This window comes from Ruditapes philippinarum, unplaced genomic scaffold, assembly GCF_026571515.1.
Source record: "Ruditapes philippinarum isolate M1 unplaced genomic scaffold, ASM2657151v2 ctg7696_1_1_1_1, whole genome shotgun sequence".
Classification (NCBI taxonomy): Eukaryota; Metazoa; Mollusca; class Bivalvia; order Venerida; family Veneridae; genus Ruditapes; species Ruditapes philippinarum.
Genome location: NW_026864286.1, coordinates 102997 through 125064, shown reverse-complemented (window position 1 = coordinate 125064; position 22068 = coordinate 102997). Strand labels below are relative to the sequence as shown.

At 33.3% G+C, this 22068-nt stretch overlaps 2 protein-coding genes across 2 annotated transcripts; both read left to right on the top strand.

The window, feature by feature from the left end:
* The first annotated feature begins 4304 nt into the window (after window positions 1–4304).
* On the top strand, window positions 4305–10215 carry LOC132725066 (uncharacterized). Its single transcript, XM_060710060.1, has 2 exons — window positions 4305–5855; window positions 8090–10215. Exon 2 carries the CDS (start codon window positions 8333–8335, stop codon window positions 9080–9082), a length of 750 nt encoding a protein of 249 aa, XP_060566043.1. The 5' UTR covers window positions 4305–5855; window positions 8090–8332; the 3' UTR covers window positions 9083–10215.
* LOC132725062 (uncharacterized) lies at window positions 6846–7721 on the top strand. Its single transcript, XM_060710055.1, has one exon. The coding sequence runs from the start codon at window positions 6846–6848 to the stop codon at window positions 7719–7721; it is 876 nt and encodes a 291-aa protein (XP_060566038.1).
* Window positions 10216–22068: the final 11853 nt, after the last annotated feature.

Here is a 22068-nt window from a genome sequence, read left to right as displayed (position 1 = left end):
ATTTTATCGCACCAAAATCCAGCGTACACTTAAATATTTTGACAAGTAAGCGTCTATGTATATCGGAGCACAAAAGTACTTGCTGTGCAACTCAATTATGATTTCTCTTATAGAATAAAGAAGAAAAAGAAATAAACTATATTAATATAAGCTTGCATTAAGCGATTTTATTCACCGACCCAAAATTAGTTGCCGTCAGTTTACCTTCAATAACTTTTTTAATTATGAATTTAGGCCTCTGTAATTTTGATGAAATGTGTGTCGGTCCTATCTTCACATCCCCAATACAAAATATGCATTTGTAATCAAAGATTTATGAAAAACTTAATAAAAACACTCACTCTGACGTGTGTTTACACGGGTAAATCCGCCATTAGGGCGTATCGCATGAAATCACCTCGCTTAAAGGAGTATTGCACCGCTATACGTTTGACCCCCTGCGACGATGACCTTTACCTAGCCTTTTTATCATTTTAACAGCATGATCATAACGTATGTGAGAAGTTAGCAGTTAACAGTGAGCTAAGCAAAAAGGCATTACGATTTATATAGGGAAATCAATGATCTGCTGTTATGCTCAGCTGTGTAAGCAATCTAGCAGAGCATTTTAAAATAAAGTGTAAGCATGCTCTGCTAGTATGCTCAGCTGGCTAAGCAATCTAGCAGAACATTCCTAAATAGAGTGTAAAAATGCTCTGCTGGAATTCTCAGCTGCCTAGGCAATCTAGCGAACGTTCTAAAATATAGCCAGCTAAGCATTCAATCAGAGCAGTTTTACACTATAATTAGGAATACCCTGCTAGATTGCGTAGCCAGCTTAGCATTCCAGCAGAGCATTTTTTCACTATATTAAGGAATGCCCTGCTAGATTGCCTAGCCAGCTCAGCATTCCACCAGAGTATTTTTTCACTATATTAAGGAATGCTCTGCTATATTGCCTAGTCAGCTTAGCATTCCAAAAGAGCATTTTTACACTTTATTTAGTAATGCCCTGCTAGATTGCCTAGCCAGCTTAGCATTCCAGCAGAGCTTTTTTACACTTTATTTAGTAATGCCCTGCTAGATTTCCTAGCCAGCTTAGCATTTCAGCAGAGCATTTTTACACTAACAAGCCAACTCAGCATTCCAGCAGTGCATTTAACACTATTTTTAGTATGCACTGCTAGATTGCCTAGCCAGCTGAGCGTTCCAGCAGAGCATTTTTTCACTATAGCTAGGAATGCTCTGCTAGATTGCCAAGACAGCTGAGTATTGCAGCAGAGCATTTTTACACTATATTTCGGAATGCCCCGCTAGATGCCCAAAACAGCTGGGCATTACATCAGATCATTGACTTCCCTATGTAAATTGAAATGCCTTTTTGCTTAGCTCACTGTTCACTGCTAACTTCTCACATATTTTTAATTAAAACTAAAATGAAATTTACAAATACATCAGTCCAAGAATCAATATTTCCAATTTATTTTAGTTTTTTTATGAGATTTTAATACAAACTGATTTTTTATTGTCATCTTGCAAACTTGGCATATGGAAATTTTTGTGCAACATTTGTGCAATATCAACATACTGATTATTTCATATTTTTTCCTGAAATATTAATATCCAGGTCACCCTCATCTTGGATATTTGGGGTTTCAGAAGGAGGCAACCTTGGAGAAACCATCGGAAAACCAAACACGGGGTGCTCGTGCTGAAGTTTAGGAGCGGGGTTGCCAACCACCTGTCAATCTGTAGGTAAATTGCCATCAGAACACATTCTTCCACATTGACAGCCACACGTTTTTCAGCTGTTGATGTTGCTTTGCAAGTTTGTTTTCTTGGCCGCGCCGATTGACTTCTTGCCAATGACCAAGTGGAAAGGCTAGGGATCGAAACAGGGTTTCCACGTCTGTTAGATTTCGTCTTTCTTTAGCCATCCTAGCAAATATAATTCAACACAGTGATAAACGGAACATTTCACTGGTATAAAGATTAGATCTATTTCACTTAAAGTACATTAACTAGTCTATTCGATGATACCACCGTGTTCCGCACCTCGTGGTATAATGTATTAACTATACTGTATTAAACGTATTGTAAATCAATATCAATCTGATACATGAAAATTCATTATTTAATAATTGCGACAGATTCAACTTGGATTCATCTCAAAACAGACTGGGACAAGTGCTCCTGAATAAATGACGTATACGACTGAAGACGTAAGCGCTAGCATAAACTAAAGGGAAAACATATTCTGAGTTGCGGGTAATAAGACCTTACGACTTATCTCCCTTGTATTGACAGAAACAGTAAACTGTAGGAAATAGCGTATTTTAAATCAACCGCGGAGCGAGATTTAAGAAATAAAACGGCGGGATCGCGGGACGAAAACACCCTCGCTAATAAGCGTGTTTTCGCTGCGCGCTCCCGCCATTTTAACTTGTTATTTTCGACTTTTCGCTTGGCGGGGTCGCGGGGCGAAAACACGAATGGCACAAATCAGCCACCATAGTTAAGTCTTTGTTACACTGTATAAACAAGTATTTTGAAGCAATGCATAACATTTGTATGGACATTTAGAACTCTTTATTATACATAAAATACAATTTCCAATTTTAACTTCCGTATTCAAATATTTCATGCACATTTTAAGATAACAAGTGGATAAATATAATCATTTATTTGAAGAATAAATAGCTTTATGAATACCGTAGTGTATGTTACTTGCAGTCAGGATAATTTCCGTTCTACATATTTAGTGTTGTTTGACCATAATATATTTAGTGTTGTCTGACCAGTGTAAAATTCACAATGTGTTTATATTACACTGCACTAATTTATGCAACAAAAACTAAAAACAAAGAAGTTTTATTATTAGAAGTTTTTAATCAACGCCGATATTATCTACGTTCAAAAAAGTAAACCATATTGATTTTCTTTTATATTTTTTATCGATTCATCATAAGAGTTACATCTTCTGTGAATATTAGGCGGAGTTAAGTCGTATTTATTGGATTTCTGTCCGTGGAATTTGGACAGTTAGAACCCTCCAGTTCGTACCCAATATTGGTCGAACCCGGTTATTACCACAGAACTAGAAACGAGGTAAACTTCACTTGTGATTTACAACTTATGATGAACTGTACATGTCGTGAAGGACGATATACAATATAAGAGTGATATATTAATAACCCATAAAATGCCTGCGAATATTCTGTTGCTCGGAGATTCACATATGAATCATTTCAGACACTATTTACAGCGAAAACATCGTCGATTGGATCAAGCTTTTAGGCTGAATGAAAATCAGCAAATAGGTATTTTTGGATATAGTGGAGGAAGACTGTCCAACACGTTAATGATGAATTTGTTTCACACAAAAATGAGGATTTTGAGGCCTAACTACCTAATCCTTTGGTTGGGTGGCAATGACCTGGATAGTGCTGGTGATGTAACCGCGGAAGAAGTGGCCCAACACCTTATTGCAACTGCCACTCTCTTCCAAAATAGATACAATCTACAACATGTGTTTATAATGCAGCTAGTTCAAAGACGGTGTACACGAACTGTGAACCCTTTACTTTACAATGCTAAAGTAAAGGAAGTCAATAAATTAGTTCAAGAAGACACTATAAATCTTCATAAGGTATCTTATTGGAAAATGCGACATTATGCTTCACTGCGTCCAGACCTTTTGAAACCGGATGGTGTTCATCTAACTGATGATGGGATGAATTACATTTATCACAATGTTAGAGGAGCCATCATTCGATGTAAATAGTTCCATGACTGCTTGTTTAAAGATCAGTGTGTTCCATTTAATATCATTACAGGATAAGTGAAAAGTGTTTACATACAGCAAAGAAAAATAAATTTGGGGCTCTACAAAAAAAAAAAAAAAAAAAACATTGTTCGCCATTTAATTATATTATCTAAAGATTATCTTATTTCTTTCTATAATATTAGAGCATTCCATCATTTCTTTTTCTTTGGTGCATGTAATATTTCAAGTGTAAAAAATACAGGTATTCTGGATGAGCGCAGCACAACATTCTGAGCAGCGAATGAACCATGCAGATTACGCCGTGCATAAACTGACAATGTTTGGTCCCCAGGCACCATCAACAGATATTATGATCGCCTACACCAGGATTTTTATTTTTATTTATTTATTAATTTTTTTTTCTTTCGAACAGTCTAGTTGAAAACTTATAACACATTATAACAGTGTATATATGACATTTTTACAATGTATTGTTATAGCTTGTACCTCAGTATTTTCAGAATATTTTTCAAAAAATAATATAATAATTTTTAATATAAATTATATTAATTGTTTTCTTTTTATGTATTTTGTTGATTAGGGACATTGATCGAGCTAACATTATTATAAAAATAGTGATATCAAAATAAAAATATCAAACTAAGATTTTTAAGAAACTCACATAAAATAATCATGAATTTTTAGTGAATTATTTTATGCAATCAATTTTAACTCGTTTAATTCACTTGCAATTACTGTAAGTAAACAATTAATTAATAATTAAAGTAATTAAACAATTAAGTAATTAAACAATGTTATTTACAGCAATATCTACAATGTACCTTTAGTAAAGCTAGAGGAAATTTTTATTGAACATGATTTATATACATTGGTGACAGGTTTATCATACAGTGGTGTTTTAACTCAATTACACATTGGAGGCAATTTCTCATTCAGATGTTACTTGTTTCACAACTGCACATGGAAAACAAAAAGTGTTGTATCTTTATCAATTATGCACATTGGTTGCAAATGTTTTTTCAGTACATTAAGTATTATGTATATGAATATACCGGCGACTTGCAAAATGACGGCAATCATTTAAATTATTTTAATATACACATTGGTTGTACAAAGGTATATAGTATGCACATTGGTTGTATTTTTGCCTGCAGGTCGAATGCACATAGGTTGTATATGTAATACAAGCATTCAGACATGACTAGACACTTTGGTTGTTGTAGTACGCACATTGGTTGCGTTTTTGACTGCATGTCATAGACACATTGGTTGTTTAATATGCACATTGGCTGTACTTCACTATACTTAAATATAACTGGCACATTGGTTGCTAGGCAATTTTTACTCAATATGTGTTTATAAAAAATATACATTTATCAATGTGCATTATGATTATTTTATGTATTGGGTCTGGTAGGCATTTGCATTTATATATCTCAATTATCATTCTCAATGTTTGCTTTTTATGTTGTCACAATTACTGTGTAGACCTATATCTACTCTGGATATTAATACCTTTAGAATATGATAACCTTAGTTCCGTGTATTTGTTTCAGAAATACATACCATAACTGTTTAAGTTATGGCTTTATACAATTGATTTCATTAAAGATTCTAGGGTGAAAAAATATATATTTATTTTATGGCAATTTTCAAAATGAATGAAAATTATTTAAATATATTTATTTGCCATAGATAGTCTAATTTGGAATAAGTATTCCTTATCATATACATATACATGTAAAGATATTATAGTATAAAATATTACATTAAGCATTGAGCATTCTTATTCAGATGAGCAAACGAAAATCAACGAGTAAATACCGATCTACCCCTCCAAAGGCACAGAAGTCTACAGCGGAACTAGACGAAATAATACCGGCTGTGACACAGTCAGTATTATCCACTTTAAAAGAAATGGGACTTCTTGAAGGAAAGGAACAATCACAAGATACCACACAATTGACAGATAAATCCACCAACAACAGCCCTGTCAATTCTCAAGAGGCAGGCACATCACAATCTGGATCAGCAATTCCTCCATCTGTCCAGAAATCCATTCCAGACACAACTTAACAAGTGGGAAGAGGTATTTCTCTTAGTACAGGGGTTGACCCCAAACTGAAGGCGAAAGTTTGGGGGGATCAGTATTTGCCTTTATCAAGTTTGATAGCCTCTAAAGAGTCAGGAACTTTGACTTTCAAACATCACCCAGATGGCACAATCAGTCTAGAAAAAAAGGACAATGACGAAATTAAGACTATGGAAGCATGGCACAATGCTTACACAATTTTTGTGTCAGTGTACTTAGAAAAATCACCAGAGTTGGGTCCTGCACTGATGAAACATTCATCAACGGTTCAGAATTTGGCGAAACTGGCTGGAACATATGTGGCAATAAAATACGACACTCAGTTCCGGAAACTTCGCGAGGAAAGACCAACAACAACACCATGGGACATGCCTAACATGGAGTTATACAACAAAGCCATCGCAGACGGGTTAAGCTTCCAGCAAAAATTCAGGCAAGGACAAAGGGGCAGAACAAACAACCTTTTTCGTGGGAAACGCCCACAAACCTGTAACCTGTATAATGACGGAATTTGTTACAGAAACAACTGCCGTTTTCAACACATATGCAGCACCTGTTACAGACCACATCCTAGACAGAATTGCCAAAAGGCCACTCGAACACAAACAACAACTCCCGCCATGCCAGGTGGAGCACAGCCAGCACGGGGAACTCAGGGTTTCACCCAAAAGCCTACCCCAAAACCACAACATGCTTCAAACAATGGAACAATCAGAACATAGCTTTCTCAATAATCATATTGTTACACCTATTAAGCCATATGTTTTATCACACTGGTTAAAAAACTATGATGAAAATATTTCAAATTTCCTGGTTAATGGTTTTTTACATGGATTTCACATTCCTTTTGAGGGCATACTTAATGAGCAACCAGTCAAAAACTTGCAATCTGCATATCGTCACCCGGTGGAAGTCAGCAAAGCAATAAACGTAGAATTATTAGCAAACCGCCTTGCAGGTCCTTTCACTGAAAAGCCATTTAACCATATGCATTTTTCGCCAGTTGGGCTAATAGAAAAGAAAACTAAAGGAGAATTTAGGTTTATACAACATCTTTCATATCCAGAAGGCTTTTCCATCAATGATGGGATTCCCAGAGATCTTTGTTCCGTTCAGTATCAATCAATTGATGATGCAGTATCTCTAATTCAAAAGTTCGGCCCCGGGGCATACATGGCTAAAACAGATATCGAAAAAGCATTTAAATTGGTACCCATAGCTCCAGACTCGCAACATCTACTCGCCTTCACACATTTAGACAATATATATTATGACAAAACTTTGCCCATGGGACTGTCTTATTCTTGCTCCCTTTTTGAAAAATTTTCAACAGCACTGCAATGGATTGCAACAGAAAAACTTGGTGTGCCAGGTTGTGTACATATCTTGGATGATTTTATGTTTGTCTCACCCCCACAATATCATTTATGTTTATCTTCTCTCCAATCCTTCCTTAGGCTAGCAGATGAACTTGGTGTGCCCATAAAAGATGAGAAAACTATGCTCCCAGACACAGTGATGTCCTTCATGGGAATTGAACTAGATTCAACCCGAATGGTAAAACGATTACCTTTAGATAAAATAGAAAAAATTCGATCTAGGTTACACTCTCTTAAGTTCAGACGAAAAATCACCCTGGAAGAGCTCCAGTCACTCATAGGCTTGCTAAACTTTGCTTGTGCTGTGATTACGCCAGGGAGGTGTTTTTTGCGTAGACTTATTGACCTAACAATAGGGCTAAAGAAACCACACCACAAACGTCGTCTGACAGCTGAAGCGCATGCTGATCTTAAGGCTTGGACAGTTTTCATAGATGAATTTAATGGAACAGCCATAATGCTAGATAATGCATTGGCAATATAAACATCACTACACTTGTTCACAGATAGTAGCAATACAGGCTTGGGGGCTATCTAAAAAACATGTACTTTGCTGACCCATGGCCTTAAAATAGTATTTGACAGCAATGTCATATAACTTTTAAAGAACTTTATCCATTTGTTCTCGCTTTAGAAGTTTGGGGTCATCTTCTTAAAAACAGATGCATTGTTTTCCTTACAGATAACCAAGCAGTAGTGTACATTATAAATAAACAAACATCAAAAGACAAAACTGTAATGAGGTTAGTAAGAAGGTTAGTTTTGTGTACACTTAGACAAAATATTATGTTTCAAGCAATCCATATTCCGGGTTCTGAGAATCGCTTTGCTGATCTTCTCTCTCGTCAACAGGTGAATCAATATTTGGACGAATGCATGTGGCAGAATCCAGTTCGGGAAGACATTCCAGCCGATCAGATATATCCTTGACTGAAATAGCACAATCTCTAGTGAACAAGTCTCTAACAGAATCTTCAAAATGTACATACAATCGTGCTCTCCAAGCGTACAAGGCTTTCCTTGACATTAACCCGTACTTGCCGGTTACTATGCCAATAACTGCTGAACTCTATCTTTTCTTTATAGCCCATTGTTATGTCAGAAAACTGGCAGCATCGACAATTACAACCTACATCAGCATTGAGCTATGTTCATAAAACACATAGTCTGCCAGATTTTTCAAGTAACTTTTTAGTTAAAAAATGTTTACATGGCTACAGCAACAGTTTAAAAACTCCAGATAAAAGGTTACCAATCACAAATGACATGTTGGAAAAACTGGTTGCTTCAGTTGAGAAAACTTGTACTGGTCTCTTCATAAGAACTCTAGTTAGAGCAATGTTCCTGCTTGCTTTCCATGCCTTGCTGCGGATTGGTGAAATCACAAGCAATAAAGGCAAACCTTCCACACTGTCATATTCTGATATAACATTCAAGGAGTTTAAATCAGGTCAACCTGCACTCTTAGAGGTGCGAATCTCAAATTTTAAACATTCTAATGGCCGCTCTGTCCTACTAGCAATCAAAGCCAAGGCAGACTGCAAACAATTCTGTCCTGTTACAACACTATGGCAATATGTCTGCATGCGTGGTTCCACGGAAGGTCCTTTGTTCAATTTTATAGACAAGACCTGTGTTTCCCGTTCATTCTTCAGTGAAAAGCTGAGACAGTGTTTAGTTTTCTGTGGCTATGACACAAAGGTATATAAAGGTCATTGTTTCCGTATAGGGGCAGCTTCCATGGCGGCAATTAAGGGCATGTCGGAGAGCCTGATTCAAGAAATGGGCAGATGGAAGTCTTCTGCATTTAAGAAATACATCAGAATAAATAGCTTTTTGATATAAAAAGTATATTTCCAATTATATACAACATACACTAAAGAACATAGTACTATACAGCTTTAAGACACCAATTTTAAGGAATCAAGTTTTGGGCTTGGTCACACAAGGATAAATCAGCATCTAGTTTTGGGCGGATGCTTATAAAAAGTCATTTAACAAAATATATGTAGGTTCATTTTAACGACCAGGCTAGTACATGTGATTGGGCGTCCAGTTTTGGGCTGGTGCTCATGCAAATTAATTTTTATGAGCAGCCGGATAGTACACCAAAATAAAATAGATGCAGGTTGATGTCAATAGTTTTATATCCATCTTTCCTATATGTATAAATATATATATATATATTGTTGCCTTTTGAGTTCATATATTAAGTAGTAGGGTAGCAGAGATGGAGTTTTGGGCTTCATTCTCTTTTACAGTATTCTTTTTTAAATATTTCAATTAGAAATTACATACATGTGGATAATGTGCCAATATTTTTTGTGAAATGTCTAAAACATAATACATGTATAGCAATTTCCTTTATATTTTTCATATCATGTTGTAAATATAGTTAACTATTTTTCTTCATATATTAAGTAGTAGGGTAGCAGAGATGGAGTTTTGGGCTTCATTCTCCTTTACAGTAGCTTTTTTAAATCTTTCAATTAGAAATTACATACATGTGGATAATGTGCCAATATTTTTTGTGAAATGTCTTCAACATAATACATGTATAACAATTTCCTTTATATTTTTCATATCTTGGTGTAAATATAGTTAACTATTTTTCTAGTCATATAGTTGTCTTAGTTAGGAATTTATTAGCATTTACTTTGTGAGCTGTATGCCAGCTGATATCTTAAAATGTATTTGAGACGAACTCTAGATATCTTCAACTTAATTATGTTAAATCATTTATTGCGCTTATCAAACCTTAATTATCAACCACCTCTACACTCAGATTGGTTGGGGGATTGATTCACAATTTTTATCTAAATTGTTCACAATTATGGCGGTTTTTCCCCCCAACTTTGTCTTTCAAGGAAAACATTTTATAGTTGAATTCTTTCTAGTCACATTGTATTTGTTTTATGCAATATTATATTTTCACTTTATCCGTCATTTTATCATTAAAATGACAATTTTCAATTCAACTAACTTTTGTTGTTTCTTTTCCTCTCAAGTCAAATATAACCATCTGAGCTTACGGAGGTGGATTCATAAATAATCATTTATTTGAAGAATAAATAGCTTTATGAATACCGTAGTGTATGTTACTTGCAGTCAGGATAATTTCCGTTCTACATATTTAGTGTTGTTTGACCATAATATATTTAGTGTTGTCTGACCAGTGTAAAATTCACAATGTGTTTATATTACACTGCACTAATTTATGCAACAAAAACTAAAAACAAAGAAGTTTTATCCCCCCCCCCCCCCCAATTTTTAGTATTATTTAGCCTTATACGGTGTTAAATTGTCAGTCTGCAAGGTACATTCATTATTGGTGGATTGTTTAGATTAGTTTTCATAAATTTGTTTCATTGATACTATATTTAACATGCATAAGGAAAACATTTTATAGTTGATTTTTTTCTTGTCACATTGTATTTGTTTTATGCAATATTATATTTTCACTTTATCCGTCATTTTATCATTAAAATGACAATTTTCAATTCAACTAACTTTTGTTGTTTCTTTTCCTCTCAATTCAAATATAACCATCTGAGCTTACGGAGGTGGGTTCATAAATGAAAATTTCATATTATTTTACAATTGTGGTAATTAGTTTGTTTTTAGGTAAGTACATGAATAAACAATTTGAGAGTTTTAATGACAGGTTATATTTTTCATTTTATATTATTTTAATTCAAACAAAACCAGGCAGATTTAGTCCATGCATGTATAAAATATTACATTTGCATACAATTTTACTTGCTTCTCGTGTAACGCAATTTAGGCTGGATATTTTCCTTTATGTAGTTTAGTATAAATCTAAAATGACTTGATTACGGATATGCATTATTTTTGCAAATTTTGTAAATGTATTCTCACAGTTTCAGTGATGATCTTGGTTGAAATGGAAGTCGATGTTGTATTTGAAATAATACAATTTGGAAGTAGTATGAAATGTATATATGATAAAGAACTTAGGATAATAATAAAAGATTACCATATACATTTTTCAGGGAATGGTGAACATATGAAAGTGGCTGCTTGTGATACGTATTCCCTAAACTGTAAGTATACACAAGGATAGCTAAACGCTGAAATAAACAATAGCAAAAAATCAACAACACGACAAATGAACCTTCCATATAGGATTAATCTTTTCCATGTGGCGGCATGGCCGAGTGGCTAACGTGTCGCGGTATTCATACAATGTTTGCTGGCCGCGTGCGTTCAAACCACTTTATGATTTAGCCGTTGTTTCAATGAGCAAATATACCCATTGCTTAGTACCGGTTAGTTCAATGAACGGATTCGAGAATGTTTAAATAAGCTGATAACTTCTAACACAATCGAACTATAATAAATTCGTATAAATTAATGAGATTCATTATCTTGTAACAAATCTTGATTACAATTGTAAATGTTTTAGTAATTATCAGTTCTTATTTACTTGTAATTTTATTATTTACCACATGAATGTGTGTCCTTTTAAAATTTCAATGTCGGGGTAATATAAAGGTCCGGCTGTTTGTTATTTCATATTATACATGTTATGATTTATATTTGTTTTTTTGATGGTATCATGCATTTTTTTCAGGTCAAAGGCTGGTCTATTTTCAGATTGACTTCCTATAAATTTTACATGGAAGAACTGAATATATGAGTTTTCATTGGTCATTTTAAAAATTACAAAACAAAATCTGGGAATCTCATTGGCCATTATAAAATAAAATGTAAAGGATAGTTATTGTCACTCTATGTAAATTGCTCAGATATCAAAGTTCTGTTTAACATTCAGATCTTATTACACTTTATAGTGAACAGTTTATTTTACGTAAGAACTTTCTGTGTTTCTTTTACACACGATCTGAGTTTTAAATTTTGTCCAAAATATCGAGAACAATAGGTACGTACGGTACCCTTAGTTTATGATATTAAATAGTGTCTACTATATTATTTGATTATTGTTGTGTTCAAATGATATAATGTTCATATATTTTGCAAATTAATCAGGTATTTATAAATATAATTGCCTTACCAATTGTGTAGATGTTGGTGTTAAAAACATTCTTATATGACCTTTCATGGAAAACTAAGAACTAAGTAAACATAATTATTCAATTTAATCAGTTTTATTTCGGCCGAGTACTAGTATCTTTTTTAAGGATACTTCTTATTTTAAGTCGTCTGTTTTCTTTCACTGTCTCCAGCAATCGGAGGATTTGCTGATGGACTTTCTGTCACAAAGATTCGCGCTATGTCATAGTATAAATACAGTTTAAAAAATCAAAACCTTTTATAGATGAGTCGCGTTTTTGTCATGTCAGCAGATTAACTTTGTATTTTATATTGTATTGCCTAAGAAGTTTTAAATAAAATATACTCTAAAAACAACTCGTGCTGTGCTGGATGTTTACCTTACATCCCTATAGTACTTAGAGCCAATGGTGGGGTAGCAAATGTATCCAAAATTTTATCTTGCTTTATTTAAGGAGGCTTGTCAATATGTGAGAAAATTGTAACTTGTGATTTTATTAAAATGAATACTATGCTGAAATTTTAAGCATTTGAAACTGTTCGAATATACTAATCAATCTTATTAATTTAAAATATCAGTAAAGAGGAGATTTATAGCTATATTTCAGCAGTTTTCTGCTCGTGTATAATGCTAAATCAAATGCAGGTAATCCTTAATAAAAGTAAAAATCAACTGATCTTACAGGCAATCATAAACTTAAGACAATCAGTTGTACTTACAGTTTAATTACTTACAGATAATAAGTGCGGAGAGTCGCTAATTGTGAAAAATGGGAGAGCTTGTTATGGTGGATGGCATAGGACATCCGCAAGTGTATCTTGTTCTGCTAGCTATACTTTTGATAGACGCGTTGAATTCACTTGCGTTGGAAACTGGAAACCAACATCTTTAGCAGTGTGTTGTCTAATAGGTAACTTAGTTTTATCATGTTTTAAAAATTTAACCTATGTTGCAGCAGCGAATAAGGTGAGTGTAACCAAACGTTTGCAGAACGTGATAAAGCTAAACTGTTTTAACACATGAAACTATGACGCATCTGATCAGTTTACTACACATAACAAAAATTATAAAGGCAGACAAATTGTCTTTCGATCTATTTTACAAATGCATAAAATTATTTTTCCTACATTTGACGTAACAGGGTACAATATAAAGCAAATGTATGATAAGCATTAATTGAAACATATATTGAACTGGTGAATTTAACTCGAGTTCACATTTTCATAGCTCACACTGGTAATCAGTTCATTTTAGATTTATTAACGTTTGTATCAGTAATTTATTTACCATAATAGTATTTCACTGATTCTCATATTTTATCCAGGATATATAGAAATTTGAAATTACAATTATAACATTATAGCACTATCGATTCAGTTACAACAACAGTAGTAACAATAACAACATCAACAACAACAGTGTTGACAATGTCATCCACTCCGAAGCTTTATCCATCTGATAGTTTCTCGTTTTCTACTTTAAATAATTCAGGTAAATGATATATTTATGCAGAAAGAATGCAATCTGTATTATAATCTGAAACAAATTTGAAGGTGTTGTCTTATCATATGAGAAATGTGTTTGCCTTACATCAAGGTATATTTATATTTTCAGACTTTTGTTATTTATGCTCTTATATTAAAGAAACGATTTATATTTAGTGTCCAACTTTATTTGACATCCAATGGAAATTCAGTATTTCTTCAAATTCTGTGCTTTAATTTTCATACAAGAACAAAAATCGATACTATATCGAATACCGTTCATAGTCGACTTTTATTTTTCTTAGTGTCCAGCTTTATTTGTCATCCAATGAAAACGAAGCATTTCTTCAAAATCATGTGCGTTAATTTTCATAGAAGAACAAAAACCAATACTATATCGAATTTCTTTCATAGTCGACTTCTATTTTTCATAGTACTTCATAAAACCCGTAGTGACGTAATAAAGTAAAGAATAATGAGGTCAAATAAAGCTTGACACTAAGTATGTTAGTATTCATCCTTAGCTGTTCTACAGAAATTAGAAACATTCTCCTGTCGCTATCGCTCCCGTCGAAGTTTCTAATTTCTGTAGAACAGCTCGGATGAACACTAACATATACATAGAAACGACTTCATATAGTGAGTTTTTGAAAATGCTCTCATTACATATTTTTGAAGAGTTCGGAAGTATGAATAATGCATGAAATCTTTATGTATCTGTAATAACATTTTAAATTCACAAATTTGCTGTATTTTATTGTTTTATTTTCCTTCTTCTTGATTTTCTATAACAAACGTTCAAGTGTACACTTGAAGTTTTTGATACTGAAATATGTTTTGTAACAGCGACTCACGTAAACCAAATAGCATCAATTAGGCAGCCAAGAGTTCAAAATAATTTGTATACATTTCAATAATTTTAACATATTTTTTATTTTTTCGCTTCACATTACTTTTTTTAATTAAAACTTAAATTTAAATTTTATTACAGCCTCTTTTCATTAAACATCATTTCAACACCCCTCGCCACTCAAGGTGTTCCCGGTCTGAGGTAATTTGGGTGTCAAACGTAATCAACGGTCACAAGTTCAAGTATGTAATATTAACATGTATTTTTATTCAAAAATAAACTATAAATATAAAAACGTGAACGTCACAATATATATTTGTCAATGTTATATTTTGTTGTTTTTCAGTTGTATCGATTAAGTAAAATCCACTGTTCAAACATACAGCAGTGTAAGGCAAGGGGTTAGAAGTCAACGAGCATAACCACTCGGTCACGGCGCGAAAGGAACTGTGTGCATAATTAGGAAAACTACTAGTGTAGAAACTTGATATAAAAATACGTGAATTACTATTCCATCTATACACCATAATCACATAAACACGCAAGTTGTGTGTTATAAGTAAAAATGTGTATAAACTTTAATCAGTAATAACGTTCAATATAAGTTTTCAATACATACAAACCTGGAAACAAAGTTATCCTCCGGAAGCATTAATCACAACAGAAATACATGAAAATTGCAGACTCGGTTTGATTGAGTCTAATAATGAGTAAGTGCAACATCCCTCACGCCCGCTAGAACCGGCTTGAGCGGTACTCAATTCTCAATATTTAATAGAGTTGGCATCAATGATCCCGAAGAACTAGAAAAAATATAACAACATTGAAGTTAAGTGAAGTGAAATGAATGAATTTTATACCATACTTTATGAATTTTTATGACTGACTGTCATGTGGGACTTTTTGCGGGCACTGTTATTCTTCTTAAAATGTAATTATATGTAAATTGCTGCACGACATTACCCTTAAGCTATGCTGGCTGCTTTTTAAATTTGTCTCTTGACGTCTTATCTGTGATATGTTAGGGTTCATAACGTCTGATCCCCTTTATAAATTCCATTCAATTTAGTTCCGCCCATTGTTTTCTCGTTTAGGGCAAACCCTTTCTTTACTTGGGGATCATACGCCGCTTTTCATGGAATTGCACGAAAGTGTCACATAAAAGGTTCCATGATTACCGCTGTATGAACACATCTGCGAATGTTTCTAAATTCAAAATTTAAAAAGTTAAATGGTTTCCTGCGGTGAACATTTTAATGATATATTGAACTATTTTCAACATTTTATTTATTTATTTTTTTTTTTTGGGGGGGGGGGGATGAATAAACATTTGTATCAGGACTATAGTTGACAATTGAATAAACGATCAATATAGAAGAAGGTCTTTGGGAACTGGTGACCGTTGAAGACCGGAGAAGGTCGAACATAAAACAATTGTTTAATTTGATTAAATAGGCCTAACATTTTATGAATAATTCCGAGCAAAAAATAAATAAAGTAAACACACAAGTTTACGCAGAAAATATCTCTATTTATTATGGCAGATGCCCCTACGAATATTTTAATTCTGTAAATTTTCAGTATAAACAATTCATTGTTTGTAAAATTTACGATAGATATTAAGGAAATATTGATAATTTTCAAACACATCATTCAAATTTTACCACCTTAAACGGTAAAATAATTATAGAAATTTAGAAATATCACGTAATAGTTTTTGTTCTTGATAAATTGTAATTCCAGGTAAATCCGTAACGTACCGACAAATGGTATTTAGCTACGTTTTCGAAAAGGTCAATTAACCAATCATGTACGCTTTACAGATCACATGCTCCTCCATGTACAGAAAACAGGTCACGTGCTCCTCCATGCCTCAAAAGTGAAACGCGTACCAATACCCTGCGGTCTCCAGACCGCAGGGAATAAGATGATTACATGTTTAAATGTTGAACACTGCTTAATGCGGTTGTAAGGGGGCGCGGACGGTAGTTTGCACTTGACAATATCGTCCATGAACAAGCTTATTTTTATTAACATTTTTCTATTTTAGTAACAGTGACCTTGACCCTAGGATGCCCAAAAACAACCACAAGCAAGGTCATTACATAAGCTTTTGATTAAGATAAGTAAATCTGAACTTAAATTATCTTGTTTGACAGTCGTCCGGCACCCGTCTGCCTTACACCACTGTAATAATCAGGTTTTTTAAATATTGAAACACCAGTTTAAAAGCGTTTGCAAAAATTAAAAAAATACATTCGATTTTGAAATGTTATGTTATTTCATAATATGCAATAATCTCATTGGACGTATTGGTTTGTTACATTTTAACTTAACAAATTATGTCCTATGTTGTAGAAACACCGTATTTGACGACATTTACAACGATGTCAAAAACAAAAATGAATACATTCAGCTCCAATTTTCAAACTAAACCATCTGCTGAAACCCCATTTACATCCTCTTCAAGACAGGATGTAATAAGTTCAAGTATAATAACAGCTTCTTCGACCATGGGTACTATTTAATATTTTTTAAACTTTTAATTTTAAATTAACTATATTCAATTCCGTAGTCATCCTCATCATATAGTTTCAAAAGGGCCGAGGGAGATCAAAATGGTATGACAATTTTTTTTACTAGAGGAGGTGTTTAGCTATATTGCAGCAGGATAATGCTTGTGTATAATGTCAATTATAAACTTACAATCATATTGTATACTAAGAAGTGATACCATCTTTTTAAACATACTTTTGCATTTCACAAATTTTATGTTAAATTGCAATTTATCAAGAACTAAGTGTAACATCTTTCATAGATCAACATTGTTTTATGTCTCGTTTTACTATCATAGCAGTGATAACCACTTTAGGGTTTGTTATTACTACGATGTGCTTGTCATGATGTTTTGCAGTTCATTTCTAAGATATTTACTTATACCTTTTTCTATACTTAGCCATTGAAAACACAGATCTAGATGGCGATAATCAAGCTCCTCTCTACGTATGATACATTGTAGGAGCTGCCGTAGTCTGCAATGTAGGCATTTTCTTTGCTGTTGCATTTTGTATCATACGCCGGTGAGTTTGTTAATTTCCTTCTAAAATTAAATGGTAGGAATAGTGACAAAGCAATGATAACCATTTTCTTGAGACGTTACAGGGAGAAATATAAATAACCAAATGAATAATCTTTGAAAAAAAATAAACACATTTTGGGACGCATATTGAAATAAAGAATGCGCAATCAAGATGGTATATTTCAGTAAATATATATATATATTCTAAAATCAAACACACTTTTTGGCTTTTGTCTTCTCTATATGTACGAACACACGCTTATAGCAGAGTTAATCATGATAATAATGGGCCATTAAAATGCCTCTGTAAACAATAGAAAATTTTATTATCTAATTAATACATGTATCACGAATAATACATATTTTGTTTCAATTGTGTAAAAGATTATTTGCTCAAAGAAACATTATTGGATCGTTCCTGAATCAAGTTATTATAACCAATGGGTTCCTCGGGCAAGATCACACGACCCGCAGTCCTTAGTCAGACGCGTCAGATGAACACATCTGCAGATGTGTCTAAATTCAGAATTTCACTATTACTGTGATTGAAGTTTGAATTTTGATTAAGCCCGTGCTATGGGACGTGTACTTTAACTTTCAAGTACAGGCTCAATCAAACCGAGCAAATTAAATTTTCAATTTTGCGTTTTGGGTCTCTTTAGTGATTCTGTTTTGCGTAGTTATCATTACATATGCATAAACAAAATCTTTTGTTAATGATACATAATCAAAAATATCTCTATCGCTTCAGACGAAGAAGACTGGCCACTGATCAAGTACGTGATGCCAATACAGACCAACACGTTCTAGAGTATACTGAACTAGATACGACACAATTGGTTCTGCCACTTTATATTGAAATCACATTCCTATATTATATAGCCACAATAGTGTGCATATCTGTATATATCAAGCATTTCGAGAACACGAAATAGTATATACATATATAATAATTAATCCTAGTGCGTGAGTGTCGCACAACTTCAATACACACAGTTTGGTATGAGGGGAAATTTGATTATTAGATATTAAGAATAGATTCAATTTTTATTGAATACATTATGTTCAGTCCATTAGTAAAACCTATGACTCGTTTGATTGCGTCTGTACATGAGAGATAATTAAAATGTGCAACATCCCTCACGCCCCCTAGCAAGGTTTGCTTTTTAGATATTTCTGTAGTTTTAAAAATAAAAAAAAATTGATTGATGATGGTGATTGACTAAAAGTTTGAAAAAATAGATAAATATAGAATCCCTAAAGAAAGCCCAACACGGCAAAATTGAAAATGTTGCAGATTCGGTTTGATTGAGCCTGTTCATGGACGGTACTGGAAAGTGCAAGTTACCGTCCACGCCCCCTAGCACCGGCTTAAGCAGAATTCAGCATTTAAACGTGAAAAAGTAAAATTTTGAATTTAGAAACATCTGCAGATGTGTTCATACGGCGGTTATCATGGAACCTTCAATGGAACACAGTAGTGCCATTCCATGAAAAGCGGCGTATGGTCCCCAAGTAATAAAATGCGTGTGCCCTAAACGAGAAAACAATGGGCGGAACTAAATAAAATGGAATTTTGAAAGGGGATCAGAGGTTATGAAGCCTGCGTATCACAGTTAAGACATCAAAAGACAAATTTAAAAAGCAGGCAACATATCCTAAGGGTGATTCAACATTATTCAAGTAGGAATATTGGAACCACCCAACTAGAAAATGCCGAAATTTTGAAACTAAAGTACCACAAGCACGACAATAATGTCGTGCTGAACGATCTTCAAGGATCGAAAATATAACATCATTGATTAAATGTACGGGGAGACTTTTTACAGCCGCCACACGGCACAAATAACACGGATGATATCATAAAATAGATAAATACAGAATCCCTAAAGAAAGCCCAACACGGCAAAATTGAAAATGTTGCAGGCTCGGATTGATTGAGCCTGTTCATGGACGGTACTGGAAAGTGCAAGTTACCGTCCACGCCCCCTAGCACCGGCTTAAGCAGAATTCAACATTTAAACGTGAATAAGTTAACTTTTGAATTTAGAAACATCTGCAGATGTGTTCATACGGCGGTTATCATGGAACCTTCAATGGGACACAGTAGTGCCATTCCATGAAAAGCGGCGTATGGTCCCCAAGTAATAAAATGCGTGTGCCCTAAACGAGAAAACAATGGGCGGAACTAAATAAAATGGAATTTTGAAAGGGGATCAGAGGTTATGGAGCCTGCGTATCACAGTTAAGACGTCAAAAGACAAATTTAAAAAGCAGGCAACATATCCTAAGGGTGATTCAACATTATTCAAGTAGGAATATTGGAACCACCCAACTAGAAAATGCCGAACATTTGAAACTAAAATACCACAAGCACGACAATAATGTCGTGCTGAACGATCTTCAAGGATTGAAAATATAACATCATTGATTAAATGTACGGGGAGACTTTTTACAGCCGCCACACGGCACAAATAACACGGATGTGATCATAAAATAGATAAATACAGAATCCGCATTTTTTAACCTATCTCAGAATATATTGATTAAACATTAATTACGCTGATCTAATTAATTATCTAAAATACACGACAGCTGTAGGATCTTTTTGACTTATATATGTTGTTCATAAATAGAAATCGATCAAAATATTCAAGAGTGTGCGATTGTTGATTTGAATATGTTTGAACTTAATTATGGAACAAGAAGAATGAAAATGGAAATTAGGTTGATAATTCATCACGTATTCTAGGAAAGGTGGTCATTACTATTCAATATAATAAGATAATATTGTATTTATTCATTAGATGTAATAAAAAACAAAACAAATGAAAAACAGTTTTGTCATTTTGTAAAAAGACAACACGTAAGTAAGCATGTTGATTATTAACATATCAAACTTCAATCATTAGAATCTTACAATGGATCAAATTGGCATAAAACATTATATTTATTTAGTGAAACACCTGGTGGTGAAGTTACTTTACTCATTTACAATTGTATTTCTGTGGCAAAATATATAACCTGAAACGTGTAACGCTAAACAGTTTTTGTGTTTCTTATCCGGAGACCATGATTTAATATTTGATCTATATACAAAGCACATAATATCATGATGAAGCGTTTGCGTTATTGGTAGGTATTATTTGTGTTGTCTCAAAATCAAGGCATAAACTGATCAATAATATATTGATTATTGTCTTTAAACAAAGTTGAATAAAAACTACTGTTTATTTAACTGAGCAGTAGCGACGTAATAACCGTGTAAACGTTTAACCGACCGTACTGATAATATCTAAAGATTTTCAACATTAATTTTTTTTCTTTATGAAAAGATATATTTTGTTTATATTTTGTTGTACTCAAAATGATAACAATACATATCCAAATATGGAGTAACTATTTTCCGCTAAGGTCGTTCATTGTTGAGTAATACTAAAATACAAACAATTGTCATATCTTCACATTAAGACCTAAGGTAATATTTAGAATCAATTTAATTTAAAACTTTTCCATCCTTTAGTCCAATACTAACCTCGGTTACCGGTTATTGAATTTTCTAACCGGTTTTAAGCTAAAAACCGACCGTATCCGTTTAAACGGATAAATGTGACACCCCATACTTTAAATGCAATTCATAAAATTTGTATGGACATTGAGCACACTTTATATATAAAATATGATACCTTTCCAAATTAAACTTCCGCATTCAAATATTTGCATGCGGATTTTAAGTAAACAAGTGGATAAACATGAAAATTTCAAATTCAAATTATTTTACAATTGTGGTAATTAGTTCATTTTTAGGTAAGTACATGTGGTTCTTTATTCTTTTGAGAGAAATCTATTAGTGTATACAGTAAAAAACTTTTATTTTGGGGATCATAATCAAACAATCTAACACATTTTGTCCGAAATTTACATTTATACATAAAATATTAAAGTAGGAAATCACTAATGAACTTAGACACTTTAAGAGTTTTTAAGTTTTAAGACAGGTATATAAAAGTATAATAAATCTTCTTCCGTTACGGATGATGGAGTAAACAATAACGTCAACTACAAGTAATTTTTATACATTTAAATGAATATTTCAGATCAATAGTAAACTAAAAATAAAACTAAAAAAAAATGCTCGATTTAAATGACGTTAAAGAACGCATACGCGTGTTTCTTTAATAACAACAATTTGTTTGCTGGGAAATGATTCATCTGCCTGAAATATCATCTTAATTTTCCCTTTTTTAGTTCTTGAAATTAAAATTGGGTAACTGTAAAGCATTTGGTTTCTGACACAAAGTTGAAGTATTCGGTTACCGTTCTTGTACCAATCTGCTGACCAAGGCTAATATCGAACCTTTGAATATATCAAAAATAGGAAAA